The 24,464-nt window shown below is 32.5% G+C and overlaps 1 protein-coding gene across 3 annotated transcripts in view; it reads right to left on the reverse strand.

The window, feature by feature from the left end:
• The window catches only part of GRK4 (G protein-coupled receptor kinase 4), a 131,720-nt gene that overhangs the window by 89,451 nt on the left and 17,805 nt on the right, over window positions 1-24,464 (reverse strand). For all 3 annotated transcript variants that reach the window (XM_031942454.1, XM_031942453.1, XM_031942455.1), the window contains exon 2: window positions 10,012-10,107. In XM_031942454.1, the coding sequence (XP_031798314.1) occupies window positions 10,012-10,107 (96 nt within the window). The remainder of the gene's footprint in view (window positions 1-10,011; window positions 10,108-24,464) is intronic.

Below are 24,464 nucleotides of genomic sequence, written 5' to 3' on the forward strand. Positions count from 1 at the left end.
GTATATCTGAGACAAACAACATAGATCTTAAACCATAAACCATTATATAATTAAACTGTACATGTGTCCAGATCAAATGAGATTATATTTGCAAAGCACTTAGTAAAGTGTCTGGAATATAGTAGGTATTATATAAAATACTTATTCCCTTTCCTCCTCACCCATTATCTTACAGATCATAATATAAAGCAATTAAAAGATAAGCAGAACAGGAAGCTTTTACAAAGATGATCAGGTAAATTTTTAATCAAAATAAGGGATAAAAGCAATTACAAAAGATAAAAATCTACTCAAATGAAATTGAAAAGCTTTTACAAGAACAAAATTAAATCAATGAGGACAAGAAAAGAAGTGACTGAGGAAAAAAAATCTTTCCACATCACCAGTAAGAGTCTGATTTCTAAGATAATCAATAAAAAGAAACACATGACCACTCAAGTCATTTGCCAATATGTAGATTTTCAGGGGATATGAACAAACAGCTCTCAGAAAAAAAAAAAAAAACTCAAAAAACAACCTATTAAAATTATATGAGAGAATGTCAAATTTATTAATAAGAGAAATGAAAATAAAAATGACCCCAAGGTTTCATTAAACAAATTGGAAAGATAACTAAACACAAAATACTATGAAAACTCTTCAGTGCTAAAAAGGCTGGGTAAAGACAAGCACAAGCACAATAATGAATTGTTGGTGGATCTATGAAATCCCAACTATTCTGGAAAATGATTTGAAAGTATGCAAAGTAATTAAACATCATACCTTTTGACCTGGAGGCTTCATCAATATGCATATTCCCCAAGAAGGGCAATGACAAAAAAGAAACACTCCCATTCCCATATATAACAAAATATTTATAACACCATTTCACCTATGTAGCAAAGTACTAGAAATAAAATAGATGTCTCATCAGTAAGAGAAACCACTAAAGAAAGTTACAAACTACAACACACACACACACACATTCATTGTATATGAAACTGGGAACAACTGGTTACTCTTATGGGAGTTATTCTTGAATCAAGTATGTACATTCAGATTACTAACTTGTTACAGCAAAGATCAAAATGAATACCAAACTAGGCATAGAAATGAAGCAGTTCAATAAGTTTTAAACAAGTTTGTAGATGCCAAAAAAGAAGAAATAGAAAAAGCTTACTATGAGTCAACAACAGAACAACATTACAGTAAACAAAATAAATCAAGGCTATATTAATATTATTTATCAGTTTCTTAACAGAAAATTATAAATCATCAAAATCTGCCATTGTCAGATCATATCTATGTGTTTACTTCTAGTGTGTTCAAAGGATGACCAGATTGGGGAAATAAAATGGGAACTATGCCATATAGAGACTGGTGGAAAGAATTCATAAAATTTAGTCTAGAGTAGATTTTCTGGTGGGGCAAAGGGAAAGACCATACTGCTACTATCACAGTACAGTACTGTATTTGAATAGCTGTCATTTTGATTGTTGTTGTCTGTCTTTCATTCTGGAAGAGGACCATGACATCAGGGATATGATGTTATGACTTGTAAGTGAATTGGATTTAAGTGAGGGCTCTGCAGTCACCTACCTCAGTTTCCCTTCTAGAGCCATGTGGGTCCAGTGGCCACATAAAGATCAGGACGAATAGAGATGACCCTGGATGCAGGGGAAGACTCTGGCCTTTTTTAAGCTAAGGTCTTTAACAAGTCTCAGTTTGACTATTGCAACTGCCCATTCAGTGATTAGGACTGGGTAGGAATTGAGGCATTTAGAAGAGGGATTATAATTGCCTACTAGACTCCAGAGGGCAGATGGGAGTAAGATCCGAGACCCAAGCAATAAAAACAAATTTCATATTCCTATAATGAAAACTATCCTTACAATCAGAATTAGCAGTAAAATAGACTGTCAGAAGAAGAAGGGAATTAACTATTATTGGGGAAGTTACAGAAAAGGCTGAATGGACTGTCAGAAGGGTTATAGAAAGTATTTTTGTTTAGGAATAATTAGACAAGATGACTCTGCGTGCCTTTGAACTTTGTGATCATGTGACTCAAATAACTGGTGATTACTTATAAGAAGTGTCTCAAAGGTTTACAGTTTATGCCTTAATATTCTTTAATAAATATCTCAAAGTACAGTTTAGGCCTTAATACACTTTAATAAAAAATAATAAGATTCCATAAGCTTAATCTGCGCTAAGATTTCTGGGACATTATATATAAAGAATTTTTCATTGGATTCGTTTAAAACAAAATTCTTACCAATTTAAAATAGTTAATTTAAAATATTTTTATTTGAATATTATTTAAATAATTACTTTATAATTAATAACAATAATTAAATAAAATTATTTAAATATCATTAATTTTCAAAGATATTAATCATATAAAACTTTTAAGGAAATATATATATTAAAGGTATATAGCCATATATTTATTATTAATATATGAAGGATTAAAAACATTAAAAAAATCATACTCAATATTTAACCAACTAACTATGGTATAATATAGGGAAACATTGTTAACAGATATTTCCACTATAACTTAATAGTCAAAAAGGTTAAGGTATAAGAATAACTTAGTTTCAAGCTACTAATAGCTAAGTGAATTGTCAATTTATAGCTTCCCAAATTAAAACAAAGATAATCTACTTAAAAATAACAATTTTAAGTCATAAATAAACTAAGAAGGAAACCCCAAGACAGAAAAAAGTGATCAAATATCTTCTCCACTACATTATTTCAAATAGATATTTTTCTTTCATAAAAAGAGGGCAAATAAGTCACCTATAACTAGGAACAGCTGTGCAGTTTTATTCATTGTGACATCTGCTTAGAGAACATCCCATTTAAATCAAAGGGGACAGATGCTCAAAGAACCAATATTGGTTACTTTATTTTTCTAAATGTTTAGCAAATGAACTAGAAGTGCACACCAAAATGACTTTAGGTTCCAAATACACATAAATTTGTAATTCTATGACTTAAGAAAATACAAACAGTAGTCACCACTATAATTCTGATGCTCGGGATCAAAACTACACATTAACCATTCCATTCCATTCAGGAGATTACAAACATCAATTCAGCACTTTCTCTGTGCAACTCGTTATGCTAGGGAACAGAGATACAAAAATGAAAAAACAACATAAACTACTGCAAAGACATGATGTTTAAAAATGTAAATATAACACAAGAAAGAGTAAAGCATGGCAAAGGAACAATCCAGAGAAAGCAATCTAGGAATATAAGGGAATAATAGAAATCTTATTTTAGAGGGAAAAGGGAACTGGAGAATCAGGAAAAATTTTTTAAAAATAATAATAGTTTTTTATTTTCAAAATATATGCTAAAACCTTGTATTCCAAATTTTTCTCTCTCCCTCTCCCCTTTCCCCCTCCCATAGACAGCATGTAATCCAATACAGATTAAATATGTTCAATTTTAAACCTATTCTAATTTTCATTTATCATGCTGCACAAGAAAAAGATGAGGGAAAAAAACAAGCAACCAAACAACAACAACAAAAATGTGAAAAAACTATGTTGTGATCCACACTTAGTCCCCATAGTCCTCTCCAGATGAGGATGGCTCTCTCCATCATAAGTCTATTGAAACTGGCCATTATTCAAAATGGTCAAGTCTGTCACAGTTTATCATCACATAATCTTGTTGTTGTATACACAATATTCTCTTGATTCTACTTATTTTACTCAGTATCAGTTCATATAAGTCCTTCCAGGCTTTTCTAATATCAGACTGCACATGATTTCTTATAGAACAACAATATTCCATTACCTTCACATACTATAATTTATTCACCCATTCCCCAATTGATGGATATCTACTTAGTTTTCACTTTCTTGTCACTAAAAAAAGGGCTGCTACAAACAGAGAATTGGGAAAATTACTCAATTCCTAATGTATACAAATCATAAAGTGGAGATGCTTGTGTAATATGGTTTTTCATAGCCTTCTGGGAACCATGATGATGGATACTTTCATATGTACCACCAAACAACCAAAAAATAGTATCCTAAAATGAGTTCTGGAATGGCAGAACCAACAAAAAGATGGGGTGAAACAATTTTCTAACCCAAGACAACTTGGAAGATTATTAGGGAAGGTGTCTGTATTGCTTAGGTAGAAGAGGAGCACTGCCAGAGGAAGCAGTGGTCCTGAGCCACAATGCAGCAGTGGGCAAGCAGTGAGCCCCCTTCCCATGTAGCCACTGCACAGAATTCCTTCATCCAACCTCCTCCATGGACCTCAGCATACCACCAAGGGAATATCAGAAGCCAGAACCAGGCTTACCCTTTCTCATACCCCCTCCACCCCTCTGGGTAGGACCAGCTATGCCCTCATCCCCCATTTCCTTCACTGCCCTTCCCCCAAGTCAAAGCAGTGCCAGTCAAGCCACTAGACCTCCCCGTGGCTCAGTACACAACAAAATGTCTCAGGGAAACACCAAACATGCAGGACCTATAGACCTTGTCACAAGAAGCTTGGACCTGTACCCCTTCTACCCAGGAACAGAGTTCAACTTGAAAAGTAACAAAATAGGCTGGAAAAGACAAACAAAAACTAAAAAAAGAAGCTGGCCACTAAAAGGTATGTTGACAGGGAAGATCAAGATAAAAATTCAGAAGAAGATAACAAAGTCAAGATGTCTAAAGTCAAAACCTTAAAGAAAAATATGAAATGGTTTCAAGTCCAAAAAGACCTTCTAAGAAGAGCTCAAAATAGTGTTTAAAAGTCAAATAAAGGATGGAAGAAAAACTGAAGAAATGATTACAATGCAAGAAAATCATGGAGATAGTCAACAGCTTGATAAAGGAAGCACCCAAAAAACTGGAAAAAGAGGTACAAAATTTTCTAAAAATTAGAATACTTTTTAAATGGAAAAGTAAATAAAAAAAACCCCAACTAACTAAAGAAAATAAAATTAGAATTGAACAAGTGGAAGTCAATTCATGAGATATCAAAAATCAATCAAAATCAAAAGAAGGGCAGGAAAAAAAGCAAAAATATGAAATATTTCATTGGCAAAACAACTGACCTGGAAAAGAGATCCAGGAAAAACAATTTAAGAATTATGAAATTTTGGAAGTCATGATAAAAAAAAGGACCTAGAAATCATCCTTCAGGAAATTATCAAGAAAAACTGTCCTGATATCTTAGAACCAAAGGGTAACATGGACACAAAGATCCAACATTCATCTCTGGAAAGAGATCCCAAAATGAAAACTCTCAGGAACATTATAGCCAAATTCCAGAACTCCCACTTCAAGGAGAAAATACTGCAAGCAGTCAGAAAAAAAAAAAATTCAAATATCGGAAAACTACACTCAAGATTACACAGGATCTGGTAGCTTCAACTTAAAGGATTAGAGGGCACAGAATGTAATATTATGAAAGATAAAAGAGATGGGAATTATCTACCCAGCAAAACTGAACATAATTCTTCAAGGGAAAAAAAATGATCATTCAATGAAATAGAAAACTTTTGAGTTTTTCTGATGAAAAGACTAGAGCAAATATGATATTTCACATCTCATTAACTTCCAAGAATAGTTAACAGTAGATATGATGTAACTAACAATTTGTTGAAAACCAGTATGTAAACTCTAATAGAAGTAGAGCCCAAGTTACAAAACTTTAATCTTCATTAGTCACAATCAACCAGCTGTTAAATATGGTTTTATGGAACATGTTACTTATTCGGATAAAGTTGAATAAAAAGTTGAAATATAACCTTTTGCACACACCCCACCAACCTCCTCACAAATTCCTAACACCTTTTTAAAAGTTAGTTATAAAATGTAAATGTTTTTGCTACAAAATAATTAGATCATTTTTGTATTATTAGATAACTATTAAGTATTATAAATATCACTTGGTATGATTTAATAAAAAGGGCAGAAAATGTTAACCAGCTATTTTCACAGCTAAAAGTACACTTATCAATAGGAGTCTTGTGCCCATTCTGAGTTTTTTAAATGTGCATTATTCATAGAGGCACATTCCATTCTCACTTTGACGAAACTATTTTTGGTATAAAGACCTTCCTGATTCACTTGCAGTGCTAACACTTGCTATTTTAATTTAAAAATTTAATTTCCTTTTAAAATTTTTCTTTGAACATCAGGAACTTAATTTGATTCACAACTTTTTTTCTTACTATACTATTGGCTGATTGGTTGTTGTTCTTCATTTTTGAAGAGGACCAAAATGAGACATTACTACATTAGAGTTGAGTTGCAGTATGTCTGACTGGCAGATCAGACCAATACTATTTCGAAGTGCTCTTCCACACATTTGTGTCGGGCACAAATAGTCCATATGAATATTTAGGATAGTTCTCTAATTTTCAGCACCTCACATTTCTTTTGGTCTAATTCAATTGAGCTTTGCTCATGGACTACACGTACCTTCTCTGATGAGGGTATACCATGCTGGGCAGTCCTGGGCCAATGTTGCCCATGTCATACAATCAACTCTAAGAGAAATCTCGAGAATGTATTTGCATTGCTTTTTCTGACTACCTTGTGAGTGCTTATCCTGTGTGAATTCTTCATCAAGTGTACATTTGGTATTTGAATAATGTGGCCAGTCCCAGTTGTGCTCTCTGCAGTAGAGTTGGAATGCTTGGCAGTTTGGATGAGAAAGAGCTTCAGTCCTGGTACCTTATTCTGCTAGTGATCAATGGAATCTTTCTAAGTGAATTCAAATGGAAGCCATTCAGGAATGGCACTGGTATGTTGTTCAGGTTTTACAGGCGTACAAAAATGAGATCAGCACAACGGCTCTGCAGACCTTCAGTTTGGGAGCAAGTCTAATACTTTTCTTCTCCCACACTTTTCTTTGGAATGAACCAAACACTGAGCTAGCTCTGGCAATGTGTGTATCAATTTTATTATCAATGTGGACATCTCTGGAAAGTATACTGACAAGTGAAGAGAACTCATTCAAAACGCATTCAAAATTTCATCACTTACTGTAACTGATGGTTCCACATAGGGATGATTGGCGCTGGCTGACGGAGGATCTGTCTTTTCTTGGTGTTAATTGTTAGGTCAAAATTAGCACAAACTGCAGAGAATCAATCCATACTTTGTTATATCTCAGCTTTGCAGGCTGCATTGAATGCACTGCAAATAAAAAAATCACGCACTAACATTCCCTCCACTCTAGTTTTGGTTTGTAGCTTTTTCAAGTTGAAGAATTTACCATCAGTGCAGTAACTGACTGATTCCATGTTTGTCTTCATTGAAGGTGTTTGACAATATGGCTGAAAACACCATGCTCAAAAGCATGGGAGCAAGCACACAGTCTTGTTTTACTCCAATGGTGACTCACATACATATTTGACTGGAAAAGCTCAAGAGTACTGCCCACTGTCTAGCACCCAGGCAAGCACACCATCATGAAAATGATGTACCTCAAAGTCACCAAGGTCATGTACAACATCTCGAATCATCACTAGTCGTCTTGACTCTGTCCTGCCACTGGACAGTGGTGGCTTTAAAAGAGAGAGTGACATTTTGTGCAACTCTGCCTTACTTAAATCCAATTTATGTATGAACCATACCACTTTGCCATTTTTACTTCTCTCAAAGCCTTGTGGCAATAGGTGAGTGGTGAAGCAGCAGGTGTGGATACATTGGGAGCTGTAATTATAACCCTGCACACAAGCAACTCAAGCTATAGGGTCGTTTTCTCACTGGAAGCAGCCAGGACATTTAGGTGTCAACATTTTAAAATTTATTTTGGTGATTATATCATTACTATTGCCATTCACAATAGGTAATAATGTTATAATACTCTACTAATCTTTTTTTCAGGTTAAGAAGCTTTCTAGTGCAGACATTTATATTTTGCTTTCATACTCCATTTAATCAGCAAGTATTCACTACTTAATTTGAAAAAGGCTTTAAATTTGTAAACAAGAAATGTAAATAATTTTACAGAGTCATCCCTATAAAATAATCTTAAATTGTTGATTCAAAAAGCATTTATGTTTGTCAAGCAAAATGTAACTCCTCAAACACTGCAGAACATTACAGACAAATTCATTTAGGGACAAAAATGTGAAAGTACTGAAAATATTTTGAGATTTTTTTTTTTTAAAGGTAAATGACCTTCTTTAAGATGAGGAATTTATTTATTTTTAAATAATAGCCTTTTATTTTTCAAAATAAATGCAAAGATAGTTTTCAATATTCACCCCTGCCAAACTTTGTATTCCAAATTTTTCTCCTTCTCTTCTCCTCATCCCTCCCCATAGATAGCAAGTAATCCAATATATGTTAAACATGTGCAATTTCTCTCTATATATATTTCCACATTTGTCATGCTGCACAAGAAAAATCGGATCAAAAAGGGAAAAAAATGAGAAAGGAAAAAAAAAAGCAACCAAAATAAAGCAAAAATACTATGCTTTGATCTACATTTAGTCTCCATAATTCTTTTTCTGGCTGCAAATGGCTCTCTTCATCACAAGTCTACTGGAATTGATCTGAATCACCTCATTGGTAAAAAGAGCCAAGTCGACCAGAGTTGATCATCACATAATATTGCTGCTGTTGTGTATAATGTTCTCTTTATTCTACTCACTTCACTTAACATCAGTTCATGTAAGTCTCTCCAGGTCTTTCTGAAATCAGCCTGCTGATCATTTCTTATAGAACAATAAATACCATTTGGTAACATTCATATACCACAGCTTATTCAGCCATTCCCAATTGATGGGTATCCACTGTTGGTGATTTTGTTCTTCAAAATGTGGTATTCTTTTTCCAAAACACAGCCAGGTGATAAAAGTTCAGATCTTTTATTGTGTCTGTCAATATAGCCCGGTTAGCTCAGAGGCCTATCTCTCCGCTTGGTTCTAAGAGCTCCGCCCAAATGTCTCCAAATCCAAAGGTTTGTCCTTCCGACTCCAGCCAGCACCAAGGTAGAAGATACAAAGAATCTCTCTTGCCTCGAAGATAGGGCTTGTAGGCTTCCCAGAGTGCTCCTCTCCGACCCCTAGGAATGTTCCCAAGTAACTCTCTTGAGTGGCTCACTGGAGCTGTATTTATGCTACTTCTCTTTAAGTGGGATTGTGGGATATCTCCCAGCATGCTCTCTGGCCCTAAGAGCTTCAATGGGAGGTGTGAATTCAGATATCTCTTTCTAAACCCTGAAAATCTCCCAAACATGTGAACTCCAATGAGTACTTAAATATTTCTTGCTTCTATGAGCTCTCTAAAGGTGTGAACACAAGCATTGTTTCCATCAGTTGTACTTAGTACCTTGTTTCAAGTTCTGGCCCAAAATATCTCCTTCTAAGATCAAATCAATCATATTGAACCATGCTAAATTAGATAATTATTGTTTCTATCAACTCTAATGGCTTAACAATTTGTAAAGATTCCAACAATCCACTCAATCTGGGATTTTTTTTTTTTACTAAGTCAACCAGCATACACTTTCTTTTTAAAATAAACAAAATTAGTTTTCAACATTTACTTTTATAATATTTTGATTTCCATTTTTCCCTCCTTCCTTTTTTCCTCCTCTTCCTTTGCTCCAAGAAGGCAATCAATCTGATATATTATACATGTATAATCATATTAAACACTCCTACATTATTACAGCATAAAGTTTCTAACTATAGTTTGAGAAATCTACAGTTTTCTCACTGAAAAGAAATATGGGAAGATAAGGAAAATATTTTATAAATATGAATCTGATATCCAAGGAAAAAATACATTGAAAATTATTCAATAAATCTAATAAGGTCTGTTCAAACAACTAGCAATATATTAAGAGATCAAACATACAAAATGCGGGACAGTTAGGTGGTGCAGTGGATAGAGCATGAGTCCTGCAGTCAGTAGGACCTGAATTTAAATCCAGACTCAGATACTTGATACTTATTAGCTATTTGACTTTGAACAAGTCACTTAACCCCAGTTACCTTAGCACCTCTCCAAATAACAAATAAACATATAAAATGCATTATTAGCTCACCAATGGAATGTCTAAGCTCAATACAGTGGTTGACATGGGGTAGTTTTAACATCTCCTTCCATTTTTTACTTCGACCATGTCGCTTGCCACCTCCTCCTAATAGAAAGAAAAAAAAGATAAATGAGATTACAAAGGCCTAGAACTATGCAATAGATTTCAGTGACATGTATTTTCAACAAGGAAAATTATTTCTAACAATCTTATACTTCACATATGTTGCTATTACAAGTGTGGTGATAGAGGCTAAACAGAATCAAAGAAATCACAGAATTTTAAAACCAGTGGTCATATATGTTAATCCATACAAAAAATAGGAATTCTCACTATTAATAGACCAAATTAAATAGTCATCCAGACACTATTTGAAAACCTCCAATGAGAAGGAACATAGTGCCTCTACAGTTAGTCCATTCCATTTTTGGATAACTGTACGCTGGAAAATCTTCCTGTCATCAAACCTAAACTGACCTTTTAAATTTCTACCTATTGCTCCTAGGGCCAAATAGAACAAATTTATTAAAGCATATGCTTTCTGGCCCCTCATTTCTAATTCATATCTTAGCAAGGACAGCAGTAAGTTAGAGAGTCTCCCAAAGAAGGCCATCAGGATCCTGAAGAATCCTGGGTTCTTGCCATATGAGGATTGGTAGGAGATGGGATGTTTTACTTGAAAAAAGTCTTCCAATAGGAAGCCTTTCCAGGAGAGTAGAACCTGCCAGAACATGTAGACTGTTTCTAAGGAAAAATAAGGAAAAGAAATCAATAAACATTTACTTTTACCTGTGATTTTCAACATATAAAAGAAAAAGGAACTTTTGACCAATTATAAAATTCTCTATACTCAATATAATATAACTTCAGATCTAAGATTTTATGTGACATATATATAGAAATCACATATAAAGACCTTTAGTATTACTATAACTTACAAACTAAAGAATTAATTCAACACATTACACTGGATGTCTTTTATAGAACTTTTACTATTTTCCTGGCTCCTGCTGCAGCAGCACCAATCTAACTCCACCCTGTTCTTTTCCCTTCATTTTGTGAGTCGTGCAAATAGCTAGAGTCCACTGTGTTCCAGGTCAGAATTCAATGGTATAAGGGAGATAAACACTAAAAGAGGAAAATTATTTTTTCTATATGTAATTTTATTTTAAAAGCAGCAATGTATGCTATAAATAGTAGCCATCTAATTGATTGATACAAATGAAGGCACTTTGAGACAACACTTACAAAGCTTGCATTCATACTTTTTTGAACATGTAAATAAATCCAGGGTGCATTCAAATTCTTTGTAGCTGATACTACTTTATTTCCTTTAGATTTTAGCACTCTGATCTTAAAAATTCTCAACTAGCTCTACTGGTATTGAATGATATTAGAGTTCCAATTCATGCCTTTGCAATCAATCTTGTGTTCGGTTTCTATCGCTGAACAAACAATTCCATGATTTATCCTACTTGGTTTGTTATCATTTTATAAAATAGAGTAAAGTGAGAAAAACCAGAAGCACAATTTACATAACAGCAATATTGTAAAGACAATTTTGAAAGGCTTAGTAAGTATATGGCATCATAATGATCAACCATGATTCCAGAAGAGTAATAGAGAAGGAAAAGAATTAAGAGAACAAAATGAAAGATATACATATATATATATATGTTTACATATTTATGTAAGTTTAAATTTGACTGTGAAGGATGAGGAGCTATGTCTTGTTTGATCTATATGTTTGTTATTGGTTTTGTTTTCCTTTCATTATTAATTAGAGGGAGATGGGAAAGCAGATTCTACAAAACTTGAAAGACTTTTTAAGCATGGGTCCCACTATAACCCTAATTTAGGAGAAATTCAAGACAAAGTTAGCAATGAGGTGGTGGAATTGTTAACCAACACAAATCTCCAGAGATAGTTATAAATTAAAGAGGGGTGGTAATCTGCATCAATAAAAAGAATATCTAGATTGATGAAATTAAAATTTTTTAAGATATATTAAAAGTGAATATATACATATTCTTATATACTTCCATATCAAGTGTGTGATAAAATAACTAGTCATTTAAAAAGGAATAACATCATTCAGCCAAGTCTCAGCTATATATATTAAACATGTAAATTTTTATAAAAAATCCTAAGACTATAAATACAACCAACATATTTAGAAACAAGCTTATCTTCTACTTTGTATTCAATAGAATCAATTTAAAGAATATTTTAAATAGTTTAATCTAGTAGAAAGAAATCAAAATTCTTAAAGGAGGTTCATTTGTTTGCCTAGTTTTACCACATTGATTCTTGAAACTTTTACATTAAATATAAATATCCAGAGGGGGTGAAATATTACTAGAGAAAACAAGAGAGGCACATCTGAAGAGGAAATGAAGATGGTCTAATTGTAAACTGGAACTATAATGAATTATGAAGTATGATAACTATAATGATATAAATAATATTTTATTGTTACTTTGGTCAGGCTTTATCTTTAATATTCAGTTCTGGACATCACAGAGGATATCCGGAATATGGCAACTAAGATTGTAAGGGGCTTGTTAATCATATCATAGAAGCTTAAATTAAAGAATTGGGGAAGTTGGAGGAGGTATGATAATTATCTTTAAAAGTATGCAAAAAGTTCTCACATATAAGAGAATTTTAAATTGCTTATTTGTTCCTAGACCAGGTCCTGAGAGCCAATTAGTAGAAAATGAAGAAAATAAAAATTTGGTACAATATAAGGAAGAACATCCTAATTCCCCAAGAGGGATTATGTTGCGTTTAGAAGATATAAATTTACTATAACTGTAAGTCTTCAAGTGAAGCAAGATGATCACCTACCAGCAGAACTATAGAAGAGTTTCATATTCTATGAACTGGATAGACTACATGACCTCTGAAGGTCCTTCTAATTCTAAAATAATCCTATGGTTTCCTTCTCATTTGACACTTCCATATTTTAAAAAAACTTTATTTAGAGAAAGCCTTGTGATCAAATATTTTTATCAATAAACACTAATATCATTATCATAAAATTATGAACTAAATTTTTTTGATATTTCATTTTGCGTTGAAATTCCATTTAACAAGCATTTAAAAATTTCATGAAAAATAAGGTCAAAACAGACAAATCAAGGTGTAACTATATTGGTTTTGGTATCCATTAAAAAATTCCTAAAACTTCTAGTTACATCCTTTAACAATCAGAACTCATTTTCCTATTTATGGTCCTATGGCACTCAAATTCTTGATCAAAGAAAAAAATGCAATTCCATTTACCATATATTGCTACTTAATATGGTAAAAATTCAAAATAATAATATAAAGAAAAACATTTCCATGGGTGCCATCTCCTCTCTTCTACCTTCCCTCTACCCCCAAAAGCTCATTTAATTAACCCTAAAATTAAATTATTCTACAACTATACAATGTTCAGGATATTTTAGGCTTTAATGTCTACAGAGACAACTAAGCAATGCTGTGAAAAGGATACTGTGTTCCTTTGGACTTGGGAGATTCAGAAAGAACTGAATTCAAATTCTACCTTAGAGACTGTGTGACTTTGGGCAACTCCCTTAACTTCTTAGCTTTAGTTTCTTCATCTGTAAAATGGGGATAATGATAGTACATACTTCAGTGTCATGAGAATCAAATAAGATCACAAATGTTAAGCACATTGTAAACTTTAAGGCACTTTTAAAATATTAGCTATGTGGTGTGTTTGTTATAAGAAGAAGGGAAAGGGAGTAAAGGATCTCACTACCTCTTCTTTTTTCTCATTTACTTAACAGAAAAAAGGCTAATACATTGGAAAAAGAGGAGTTAAGGAGCCAAATACTGTCCCCAGTGTCATGGAAAAAAAACTAATACATAGCACTTTTACTTAAATCCTTACTACCAAAATTATCATGAGGAATCCAAGTCAGCAGAGATAAGGGCATTGATAAGATATGATCTTAATTTCAAAATTATACTTCCTTAATTGTAATTTGTTTCAGTTGAGAAAAGATTTTTTTTTTTTAGTTTTAGTATTCTGTAATTCTTAATTCTGATCTTATACTTCCCGATGGTATATCAAATTATCAAAAGGGATGTAACAATAATTCAAAGTGGTTTTAAAAAAATTTTGTTGTATTTTAAAATCAATATTTGAAGTGTTGAAATTAAAAAAAAAAAAAAAAAGATAACCCCAGGGGAGCAGCTAGGTGGTACAGTGAATAGAGCAACAGCCCTTAAGTCAGGAGGATCTGAATTCAAATATGGCATCACACACTTAATACTTCCTAGCTGAGTGACCCAGGGCAAGTCACTTAATCCCAACTGCCTCAGCCAAAAAAAAAAAAAAAAAAGATAACACCAGGAAATTAAAACTAGTGACAAGATGATGTTACAAAACACATTAAGTTATCTTCCACCTATGTACATCATTGTAACAATTATTACGTTTTTCAATAAGAATCCAGATGTTAGAAATAAAAACTTATTGAAAATACCAAATGTTAAAAAGACAAATAGAAGAGAAAATAGCATACATCTGGCTTCATCTTAGCAGGCACTACCCTCTTTCCTTCACAATACAAAGTATAGATATTTAAAATTAGAGGTCAGTTTAAAGTTTATATATATATTCATAGATTTTTTTCAAATAATAAAAATAGAAATTTATACATTACGGGGCTTGAATTTTTTCCAATGGATGATATGCTACATAATTACTCTTAAAAAATGAAGCAGAGGTTTTTTAAATGGGTAATAATATCAAGACCTCAGAATCAGTTTTCCATAAATAATAAATATCTTCTCAAATTTCTCTAAGAAGACTCACAACAGATAAGAAAGTATTTATTGTTCAAATCTTATTTTGCTTTTCAACTAAAAGACAGAGAAAATCTGGCAACTGAAAAATCATGTACAAATCATAAGCAGCACAGAACTTCTGATATGAACATCACATATGAACTCAAAAATTGCTTTTGTTTGAATTTTTACCACACCTAGCAAGTAACAGACATAAATCTGAGAAATGGAAAATGGTTAGAATTAGGTACAAATGTGACAGGGTTAACCAAAACCCACAACCCGGCAGAACAAGATAAATTCTGAGGGGCTCCTTCTAGGCAGGTTCTTCTTTTTCAAATGGGATCCTTCACAATAGCTATTATTATAGTTACATTTTAACAAGAGCTAGGTTTTTTAATTAAATATTTTTTCAATTAAAAAGCATTTATTGCCTCCCCCCTTACCCAAAGTAGAGGAAAAAGCAAAACAAAATAAACAAAACTCTTATAAAATGCTTAATCAACAAATTCCATATGGCTATGTCTAAAAATCTGTGAAGAGATAGTTTCTCTAAGGATCTAACAATTAGCTGCTTTCACCACCAATCCTGTTATTTTCAAGTAATTTCCAAATGACAAGTTTAGGTTTAGAAGGTAATGAGAATGCAAAAATTATGGCCCAATGATAAACAAGGATAAAATAAACAGGAACAATCTTAGATTACAGGGAAATTTCAGTTCAACTTTAAAATACACAAAATCATAGTTTAATATTTCTAATAATATATGTAACTACATTCATTTCTCAATGAATATATTCTAACACCACATCTAACTCATTTAACTCCCTCAAATATCAGGAACCAGATAGGAAACACAAAGGGCCTCTAGGTAATTCAAATAGATATCACAAAAATCCATGTACTGAAATGAATAGATTTAACTTAAAGGAAAGTCTTTTGAATCCTCACTTAGGTCCTATTTACACAAGCGGCAGATGAATTTAAATAGCTCATATCCAATCCATAACAGTTTAAAAACAGCAAAATGAAAAAAGAACTACTACCACCAAATATACCAACAAGAAGATATGAATTAAGACAGTAAAGGACAAAATAGGAAAACTATTTGAAACAAGCATAACTTTGATAAAATTTAACATAGAAACAAACAATGTTACATACTTCCAAAAGCCCTAAAGGAATTACTGTTATAGTACAGTACATCAATTAACTGATCACAGGGAATCAAGAAAAGGTTAAATGATGTTTAGTAACTTCTGTTTAAGGAAGAAGCAGGTAAATGTGTAATATATTTTTGAAGATTTTCATTCAAAAGGGTTAAAAATATTTTAAAGCTTAGTTTTAAAATCCTTGGTTATTTGAAAATTAGCCTATCCAGAATTATTCATTCTGCCAGGTTTCCTGAAGCTAAGGTACTGTTATATTTAATACTAAACAATCCAATTGAATAAAGTTAGAAACTTCTCTACATTTTCAGATAGAACCTTAAGGTTAAACCATGTACTTAAAATGAGCGAAATATAACCTAACCAACCTAAAAATCCTTCAAAGTAATTTCTCTCCAAATCCAAAAATCAAGTATTACATTCTATGGATATCAGTGGACTAATAATTTATATTGTATAAGATATTTTATAAAGGCAGAATTGTCAAGTTGGTTTCATTAAAGATTAATAACTTGTATTCTAAAGAAAAATAGACAATGAAATTAACGATGTACTTTCTAGAGAAAAAAAGCTTAACACTTATCTTAAACTATTAGCAATAAAACATTTTAACCTCTTTCATTTTGATCAAATTGTCATACATAATTTCTACTTTATAATTCTGCTAAATAAGAGGTCTTTTATGTAAAAGTCTGGAACAAACAGTCAAAAATATTTAGTATCAGCTAACATTTACATGTTATTATATATTTAATACAATTAGGATAAAAAGCTAGACTAACTTATGCTGAACAGGTTTTTCTTCAAACTTAATTTTACAAATGATACAGACAAACAGGTTTTAACAGGACCAAACAGCTTAAGACAAGAAAAAAATATCTAAAAATATGTAATGATTACCACAAGATACTGTTGCCATACTGGGTGGGGGAGAAAGGAAGGGTGTCACCAAAGAGAAAAGGAAGTGGCAAGCAATAAACAAAAGAATCTACTGTGAAAATTACCTTTCTGAAAGGAAAGAAGCTTAAATTAGAAAGAACAAAATTCTCATAGTCCAATTCTCACTCTTCTAAGAAGACTTCAGTATACAACACAATCTAGTACTAAAAAAATTAAAACCCTATTAATTACTAAATTTTTGTTCCTAATATATTTTTATATTATATACAAGTTTATATTTTATACTCATATATTATATAATCATATGCATATAAAAATATATATATTTTACATATATAATTTCTATATAATACACAAGTAACATACCAAAACAAAAAATTCAAAACATTCTCGTTAAGTACCAAAAATATTACACATAAGTAACATGTTTGAAAGTTATCAAATTTTTCAACTTATCTAATATAATTCTTCAAGATAATTATCAGTAACTGTTTTTGGATATGCTTCACCTGGTTCATTCTTAACTGCACAAATACCAGTGTGCAGTTAACTATCATAAATGAAAACAATTCCTTTGTTTAAAGCTGCTTCCCAAATTTTCTAGTTTGTATTTATTATTCAGGAGCACCAAATAGATATGCAAACACAAAAACTTCAATGTGGGTGAGGAAACTGCTTTGCAATTTGATGACTCACTCCAGAGAGAAAGCACTCTCACCACTTATTAGCTCTAATTCAAACCAGAACACCACAATGGAATTTAAATAATCAAAGTCCATAACTAACTCTCAAGGTTGAATGTAGGTCTGCTATTCTTCCTTTAAAATGACAGAAAGAAATAGAAGGGGTTGTGGAAGTGGAAAAACCAACCAGGCCTTTTAGAAAGGCCCTACTTACACTACAGAAGTCAGTCAATAAGCATTTAGTATATATGTCAGGCACTGCACTAAGCACAAGGATACAAAGAAAGACAAAAAATTCTCAAAGAGTGTACAATCTACTACGAGGGATAATATGTAAATAAGCATGGACAAACAGAATAGGAAATAATCAACAGAGGGAAGACACTAAAATAAGTTGACTGGGAAAGGTAGGTGACTTATAGAAGGTCGAATTTTTAGCTAGCATAAAAAAAAAACCAGAGAAGCCAAAGGGCAGAGTTAAGGAGATGGAGGGAGAATATTCCATATATGGGGTAAATGAAGATGTTCAGAGTTGAGAGATGGAATGTATTGTCTGAGAAGCAGCAAAGCTAATGCCAGTGGATTGAAGAAATTACAGAGGAGTGTAAGATGTAAGAACACTGGATAGATAGGGAGTGGGAAGAAGGCCAGATTTTAGAGAATACCCAACAGATGATTTTCATCAGCTGGAGTAGACCGACTTGTGGCAAGCAGACCCATCAGTTGGCTATTGTAATAGTGCAGGTATGAAGTCACCAGGGGCCTGCCCCAGGGTGGTGACAATAAGAGAGAAGGAGGCATATCAAAAAATTATGTGTACTGACTATGAATTACTCTAATGCTATAGAAAATTAAACAATTAAGCTCTAGATGCTTTTCTTAAATAATCCCATAATGTAATTCAGGTATTCGCTCTATTTCACAAAGAAAAATAAAGTACAAAGAATTTAAGTCACTGTCTGACGTGATGCATCTAGTAATATGGGGGAGGAGGGAACAAAACCTAAAACTATAGTACTTTGAGGTTTGAAAAGTGCTCTACAAAAATGATCTCACTAGATCCTTACAACAACTCTGGGAGGTACGTGCTATCATTATTCCCATTTAACAGCTAAGGGAAAAAAGCAGATGAGGTGAAGCAACATGCCCAGAGTCATACAGCTGGTAAATGTCTGAGGCTACATTTGAATTAAGATCTTCCTAATTCCAGGTCTGCTGTTGTGCCCCCAGGTACCCTTAAAAAACCAAGTTTTTAAACTCAAGGTTTAAACTCAAAAATTCAAGGTTGTTTTCATCATACCACTCTATTTCACCAAATAGAAGTAAGTTACCAACTCTCAAAGAAATTATATAATAGGAGTTTATAGTTGGGGAGAAAGAAAACAAGTGAGAAAAAATGGAAACATTTTATTCTGGGAAATATCATTTATCATTAAATGTAAAATAACCCTGCAATATCAGTACTACAATGATGCCAATAAAATCCAGTTGAAATCCAGTCTGAAATGTTCCTGAAAGTGAGGTTTGACCTGTGTTTAACAAAAAAATGTTAAACGAGACGAACTGGGATATAAATGAGAAGACATTTCACATAAAAGGAATGGAACATCAAGAGGTAAGATCCCAGGAATAAACAAGTTGACTAATCCTGCTATCAAAAAGGGTTCAAGAATAACCAAAAAGAATAAGACAAAGCGTTTAATAGATGTATTCATTATATGAAACCAGTACTAGTATCTCAGCTGTTCCTTTTGGTTCTTTTATATGCAAACTGTATCTATTAAGATTCATAATTTCTGAGTTATAATATTATATACTGCTAGACACAGTAGCATCTATCTCAACACAATAAAAGTAGTTCAAAGATTTCCTCTAGTCAAAGTAAACCCAGCTCATAGTCTAAGAGATATTTGGCTGCTGAAAGAAAGGCACCTTAGACTCAAGTATCAGAACCTTTAAGCTTTTTGTGGTACTTCACAGGAAAATCAAATAAGCATAATAGTAAAAGCTGGTTGCTTGATTTCCTCCAAACCTTCAGCCACATTTCAGTTTTCCCCAAAGTTGAACTCCATTTTCCTAGTTGCTATTATTATGGACCCAAGAACAAGAATAATTTAAAATTTTCATTCCTATCAATCCAGAAACAATCATAAATGTAAGGTAATCCCAGTGTTTTAAGAAAACAGATGATAGAGGCTAATTGAAAGGGGAAGGCAAAGAGTAAATCGTCAAACAAATGGTAAAAACAAAATTAGGTCAATTGAAAAGATATGATGTTAAAACTTCTATTTATAAAAATATTACACTTTGGAATTATTTAATGGAGCAATTTAATTTGTATATTTATGAAGACTCTCATAAATTTTGGCCAAAATTCCCATCATCTCTCCAAGATGTTCAAAATAAAATCTAAATTTTGTATATTGTAATTTTTTCCTCTCTGTCCACTATAACTTAATTTGGGTCAAATTAGGGAAAAATAAAAAGAAAAATATACTAAAATTTTCAGTATTCTCAACTTTATTCATGATGAGATCTTTAGTTCTATCAATTTATGAAAGTTGTATGTCTTTCTAGGAAAAGTATTTGGCTTATTAAATAAATTTTTAGTCATAATAATCAAATTTCACTCCGCAGAAAAACATTTTGTAAGAAAAACAAGAGTAGATACAATTTGGCTAGTCATAAAAATTTATTAGTAATATTGTGGTAATGATGAAACCTGTATGTTATCATTTGAAAAGAAATGGTTTTTTTTCTCCTGTGTGTGGGGGGGGTGGGGGGGGAGGGTGAGACTGAGAAAGAGGATATGCACAATTTAGATGACTGCTTTAGTTTCTTGGTCTGAAAATTAAGACCTTTTTTGTAGTGGTAAGGAACTAAAAAGTGAATGGATGACCATCAATCAAGGGAAATAGCCAACTAAGTTATAATATATGAATGTAATGGATTATTATTGTTCCATAAGAAATGATAAGCAGGCTGATTTCAGAAAAGTCTGGAGAGATTTACATGAACTGATGCTGAATGAAGTGAGCAGAAGCAAGAAAACATTGTACAAAACAACAATAAAATGATGTGATGACCAATTTGTGATGGACGTGGCTCTTTTCAACAATGAGGTGATTCAAGCCAATTCCAATAGACTTGTGATGGAAAAAGCCATCTGCACCAAGAAAGAGGACTATATGGACTGAATATGTATTGAAGCATAACATTTTCACCATTGTTTTTTCTCTTTTTGATCTGACTTTTCTTGTGCAGAGTGAGAAATGTGGAAATGTGTTTAGAAGAACTGCACATGTTTAACATATTAGATTACTTGTTGTCTGGGAGAAGGGGGAAGAGAGGGAGAAAAATTTGCAACATAAGGTGTTCTTTGCAAAGGTGAATGTTAAAAACTATCATTGTATGTATTTGGAAAAATAAAATACTATTTAAAGAAAAAAAAAAAGAACATGTAGAAAATGGATTTTGTCTTAAAGAATATCCCAAAGGAGAGTAATATTTCAATTTCTTCTCTCAACTGAGTTTATCACTAAGTAAACTAGCACTTAAATTTTTATATCAGATGATACATTAAAAATGTTGTCTATGAAATTACTAAATTTGTCATGTTTCCTTTCCAAGATTCATCATTTCTTATAAGTAATAAAAGTACCACTGGTTAGTAAAAGGTGATATGGCATGTAACATTTCCACTGTAGTAATAACAGACATTTACATTATTTACTTTGGCATTTTTTGAAATTTCCAGAAACTTTAAGTCTGGAATTTGCCACAAGTATTCAAAAGCCCTTCTTTTCTTCTTCCTCCAATGATTCTTGTTTCCTAAACTGTTGACATACTTTTTAGCATGATGTTGCTGAGTTGTTTTTTTTGTTTTTATTTTTTGGGGAGGCAAGTGGGGTTTAGTGACTTGCCCAGGTCAAACATCTAGGAAATATTAAGGGTCTGAGGCCATTTTTGAACTTAGGTCCTCCTGATTTCAGGGCTGATACTCTCTATTAGCATTGATGTTTTTAATGGAGCTATTAGACACTTTCAGCAAAGATGAAAATGGTATCAGAGTCAGTTTGGATGTATTCATATGTATATGTATTGTTATGAACAGAATATTATCTCGTTGAAGACAAGGGCTGTTCCATTTTGTCATTGTACCCCCTCCAGTGCCTAGCACAGTGCCAGACATGGTAAAAAGAAAATAAATAAATGTTTGTCGTTTGATTGAAATCTTCCATCCTGTTTTTCTAAGAGGGAAGCACTCCCAGTTTTATCCAAAAATAACTCAGAGGGTGGCATTATCACTCCTAGTTATTGATGATCTTAACTCTGTTGGAGAACACTTACGATAAGGAATTCTTGTCTCAGTGCTGGACAGGAAAAAATGAGCATCATTGGCACCAAGATTCTTTGTCCACTAGAAGAAATTATCAGTTAAGGAATCAGTTCTTACCTGGACTTTAATGCAGAAGGAAAATATTTCATCTAATGGAGCTGTAAGGAATTTCAGATCACCTCTGATTACAGCTCACCAACCAAATTTCTCTCTACTCCTTCTAGAAAGTCTTCCTGGACACATATCTTTTTTTTTTTTTTTTTTAATTCAATAGTATTTTATTTTACTAAATACATGTAAAGATAGTTTTCAACATTTTTTTGTAAGACTTTGTGTTCCAAATTTTTCTTCCTCCCTTATTACTCCCCTCTCTGAGACCCCAAGTAATCTGATATAAATTAAATATGTGTAATTCTTTTACACATATTTCCATATTTGTTATGTACAAGGAAAATCAGACCAAAAGGGATAAAACCATGAAAAAGAAAAACACAATGAACAGAACAATGAAAATACTATGCTTTGATACATATCTCTCTGGATAAAAATGGCATTTTCCACTAGATTCAGACCTTTCCTTACCCCCTTAACCCTCATCAAAATATTTCTCCTATAACTTCTCTAATGCCTTGATTATATAATATTCCATATTATAGTTATTTCTGTTTGGATCTTCCACTAAAAAGGTCATAAAAGCTATAAAGGCAAGGCTTATGTTATATGTCAAATATTTATCTCTTCTATTACTTCTATTAATCTGGCATGATGAACTGCACATAGTAGGCACTTAATAAATGTTCAATGGATGCCTATTTTTAGAGAAATGGGGAAAAAAGGACAAGAGAGACTGACTTAACCAAAGGATAAGCGGTATTTGGAATAGCAGTAATGTCTATGTTCCCTGTTGTTGAAGAACTCCAAAAGTTCCAGAGTTTTGAACTGCTATAAGACTAACACATCACTATAGTGAGCTTCTGGGAAGGAAGGGTCACCAGGCTAGTTAAGAGGATAGAAATGACCTAAAATGGCATTAAAAAGGTAACAGGTTAAAACTTTCATACTAGTCAGTACTGGGAATGGCCCATGAATGACCATTTTATTTACATCCTGGATAAGGCAAACACCTTTGGGTCCCACTCTACTCCATCTCAAAAAAAGAAAAAGACCCCCCCCCCCAAAAAAAAAAAAGAAAAGAAAAAGAAAAAAGTCAGAGGAAGGCAATAAATAACAAGATAGAAAATTCTGAAAAGATACATATGAAGCTGATGAAAAGTAAATTGGATAGAATCAAGGCAATAATTTATACAATGATTACAATATTATAAGTAAAAACAACTTTGAAAAACTTAAAAATGCTGACCAATAAAACAAACAAAAACAAAATAAAAAATAAAACCAATACATCTCAGACTCGAGGTGTAGAATAATTTTTCTAAGACAGTCAATATGAGAATAAGATTTTACTCAATTATACATAAAATAACTTCTAGTTTTGGGAAAGGAACAGTTAGAAGGGAGAATAGGAGATAAAGGGAAGGGAAAACTGTTAATGGAACATTAAAAAAAGGAAGAGAGAGAGCACACTCACAAGTATGCATGCGCAGATGTGGACATGAATAAGCAAAGTACTAGAGTGTTAAGTGTATATTTTTTAAAAAGCTATACAAAATAAAGATTCACTATTTCCTAAGCAATCTGCTTTTTTCTGTTACTTATATATGAACATATCCATGCTTGTTAAATTCAAAATGAAAAAATTTTGATTAAAAAAAAGAGTAAACATGAAAATATGAATGATGCCACAGGATACAAAAAAATAGCTCTCATTCACTATGAGAACTTTTCATTCTTTCCTAAAATTCCCAGAAGTTTCCTTTTACAACCCGGGTCAGTTCTTCAATCGATAAAAAAAGTACTGGGTTAAGCATTATTAAGTCCCGATTATTATTCTAGATACAGCAACAGTCACTGAGGACTACAAATACAGAAATTAAATAGTCCCTTGATCTGTAGAAACCTACATTCTTTGTTGTTCTATTAAAGCTCAATAAACTGACATCCTTAAAAATAAATATTTGGTTAAATGACTATGTGGAATAAAATGTATTCTATTGCTATTTATAAATTCAATATTTCCTAATCATGTTCATTCTATAAATTTCTCCATGTGCTGAAACTTATCTGGGGTTATTTAGAGAAGGGGAGGGATCATAGGTTCATAGAATTCAAGCCATAAAGAATCTTAGGGTCACATAATCCAAAGCTTTCAATTTGCAGAGGAGAAAACTGAGGGACAAAGAAATTAAGTGTGGTCCAAAGTCATACAAATAATAAATAAAAGGCATGATCTGAACTTAAAGGAAACAGAGGTACAACACTATGCCTATGAAGAAAAACGTTTTCAAGTTACACAATGATGTAGGGCTCATGAAAATAATATATTGCATAGGAGCTAGATGGCTCGATGGATACAGCTTCACCCTAGAGTTAGGAGGACCCGAGTTCAAATCCAAACTCTGAAATTTGACAGTTGCTAGCTTTGCGATTCTGGTAAAATCACTTAA

Source organism: Sarcophilus harrisii, chromosome 6, assembly GCF_902635505.1.
Source record: "Sarcophilus harrisii chromosome 6, mSarHar1.11, whole genome shotgun sequence".
NCBI classification, from domain to species: Eukaryota; Metazoa; Chordata; class Mammalia; order Dasyuromorphia; family Dasyuridae; genus Sarcophilus; species Sarcophilus harrisii.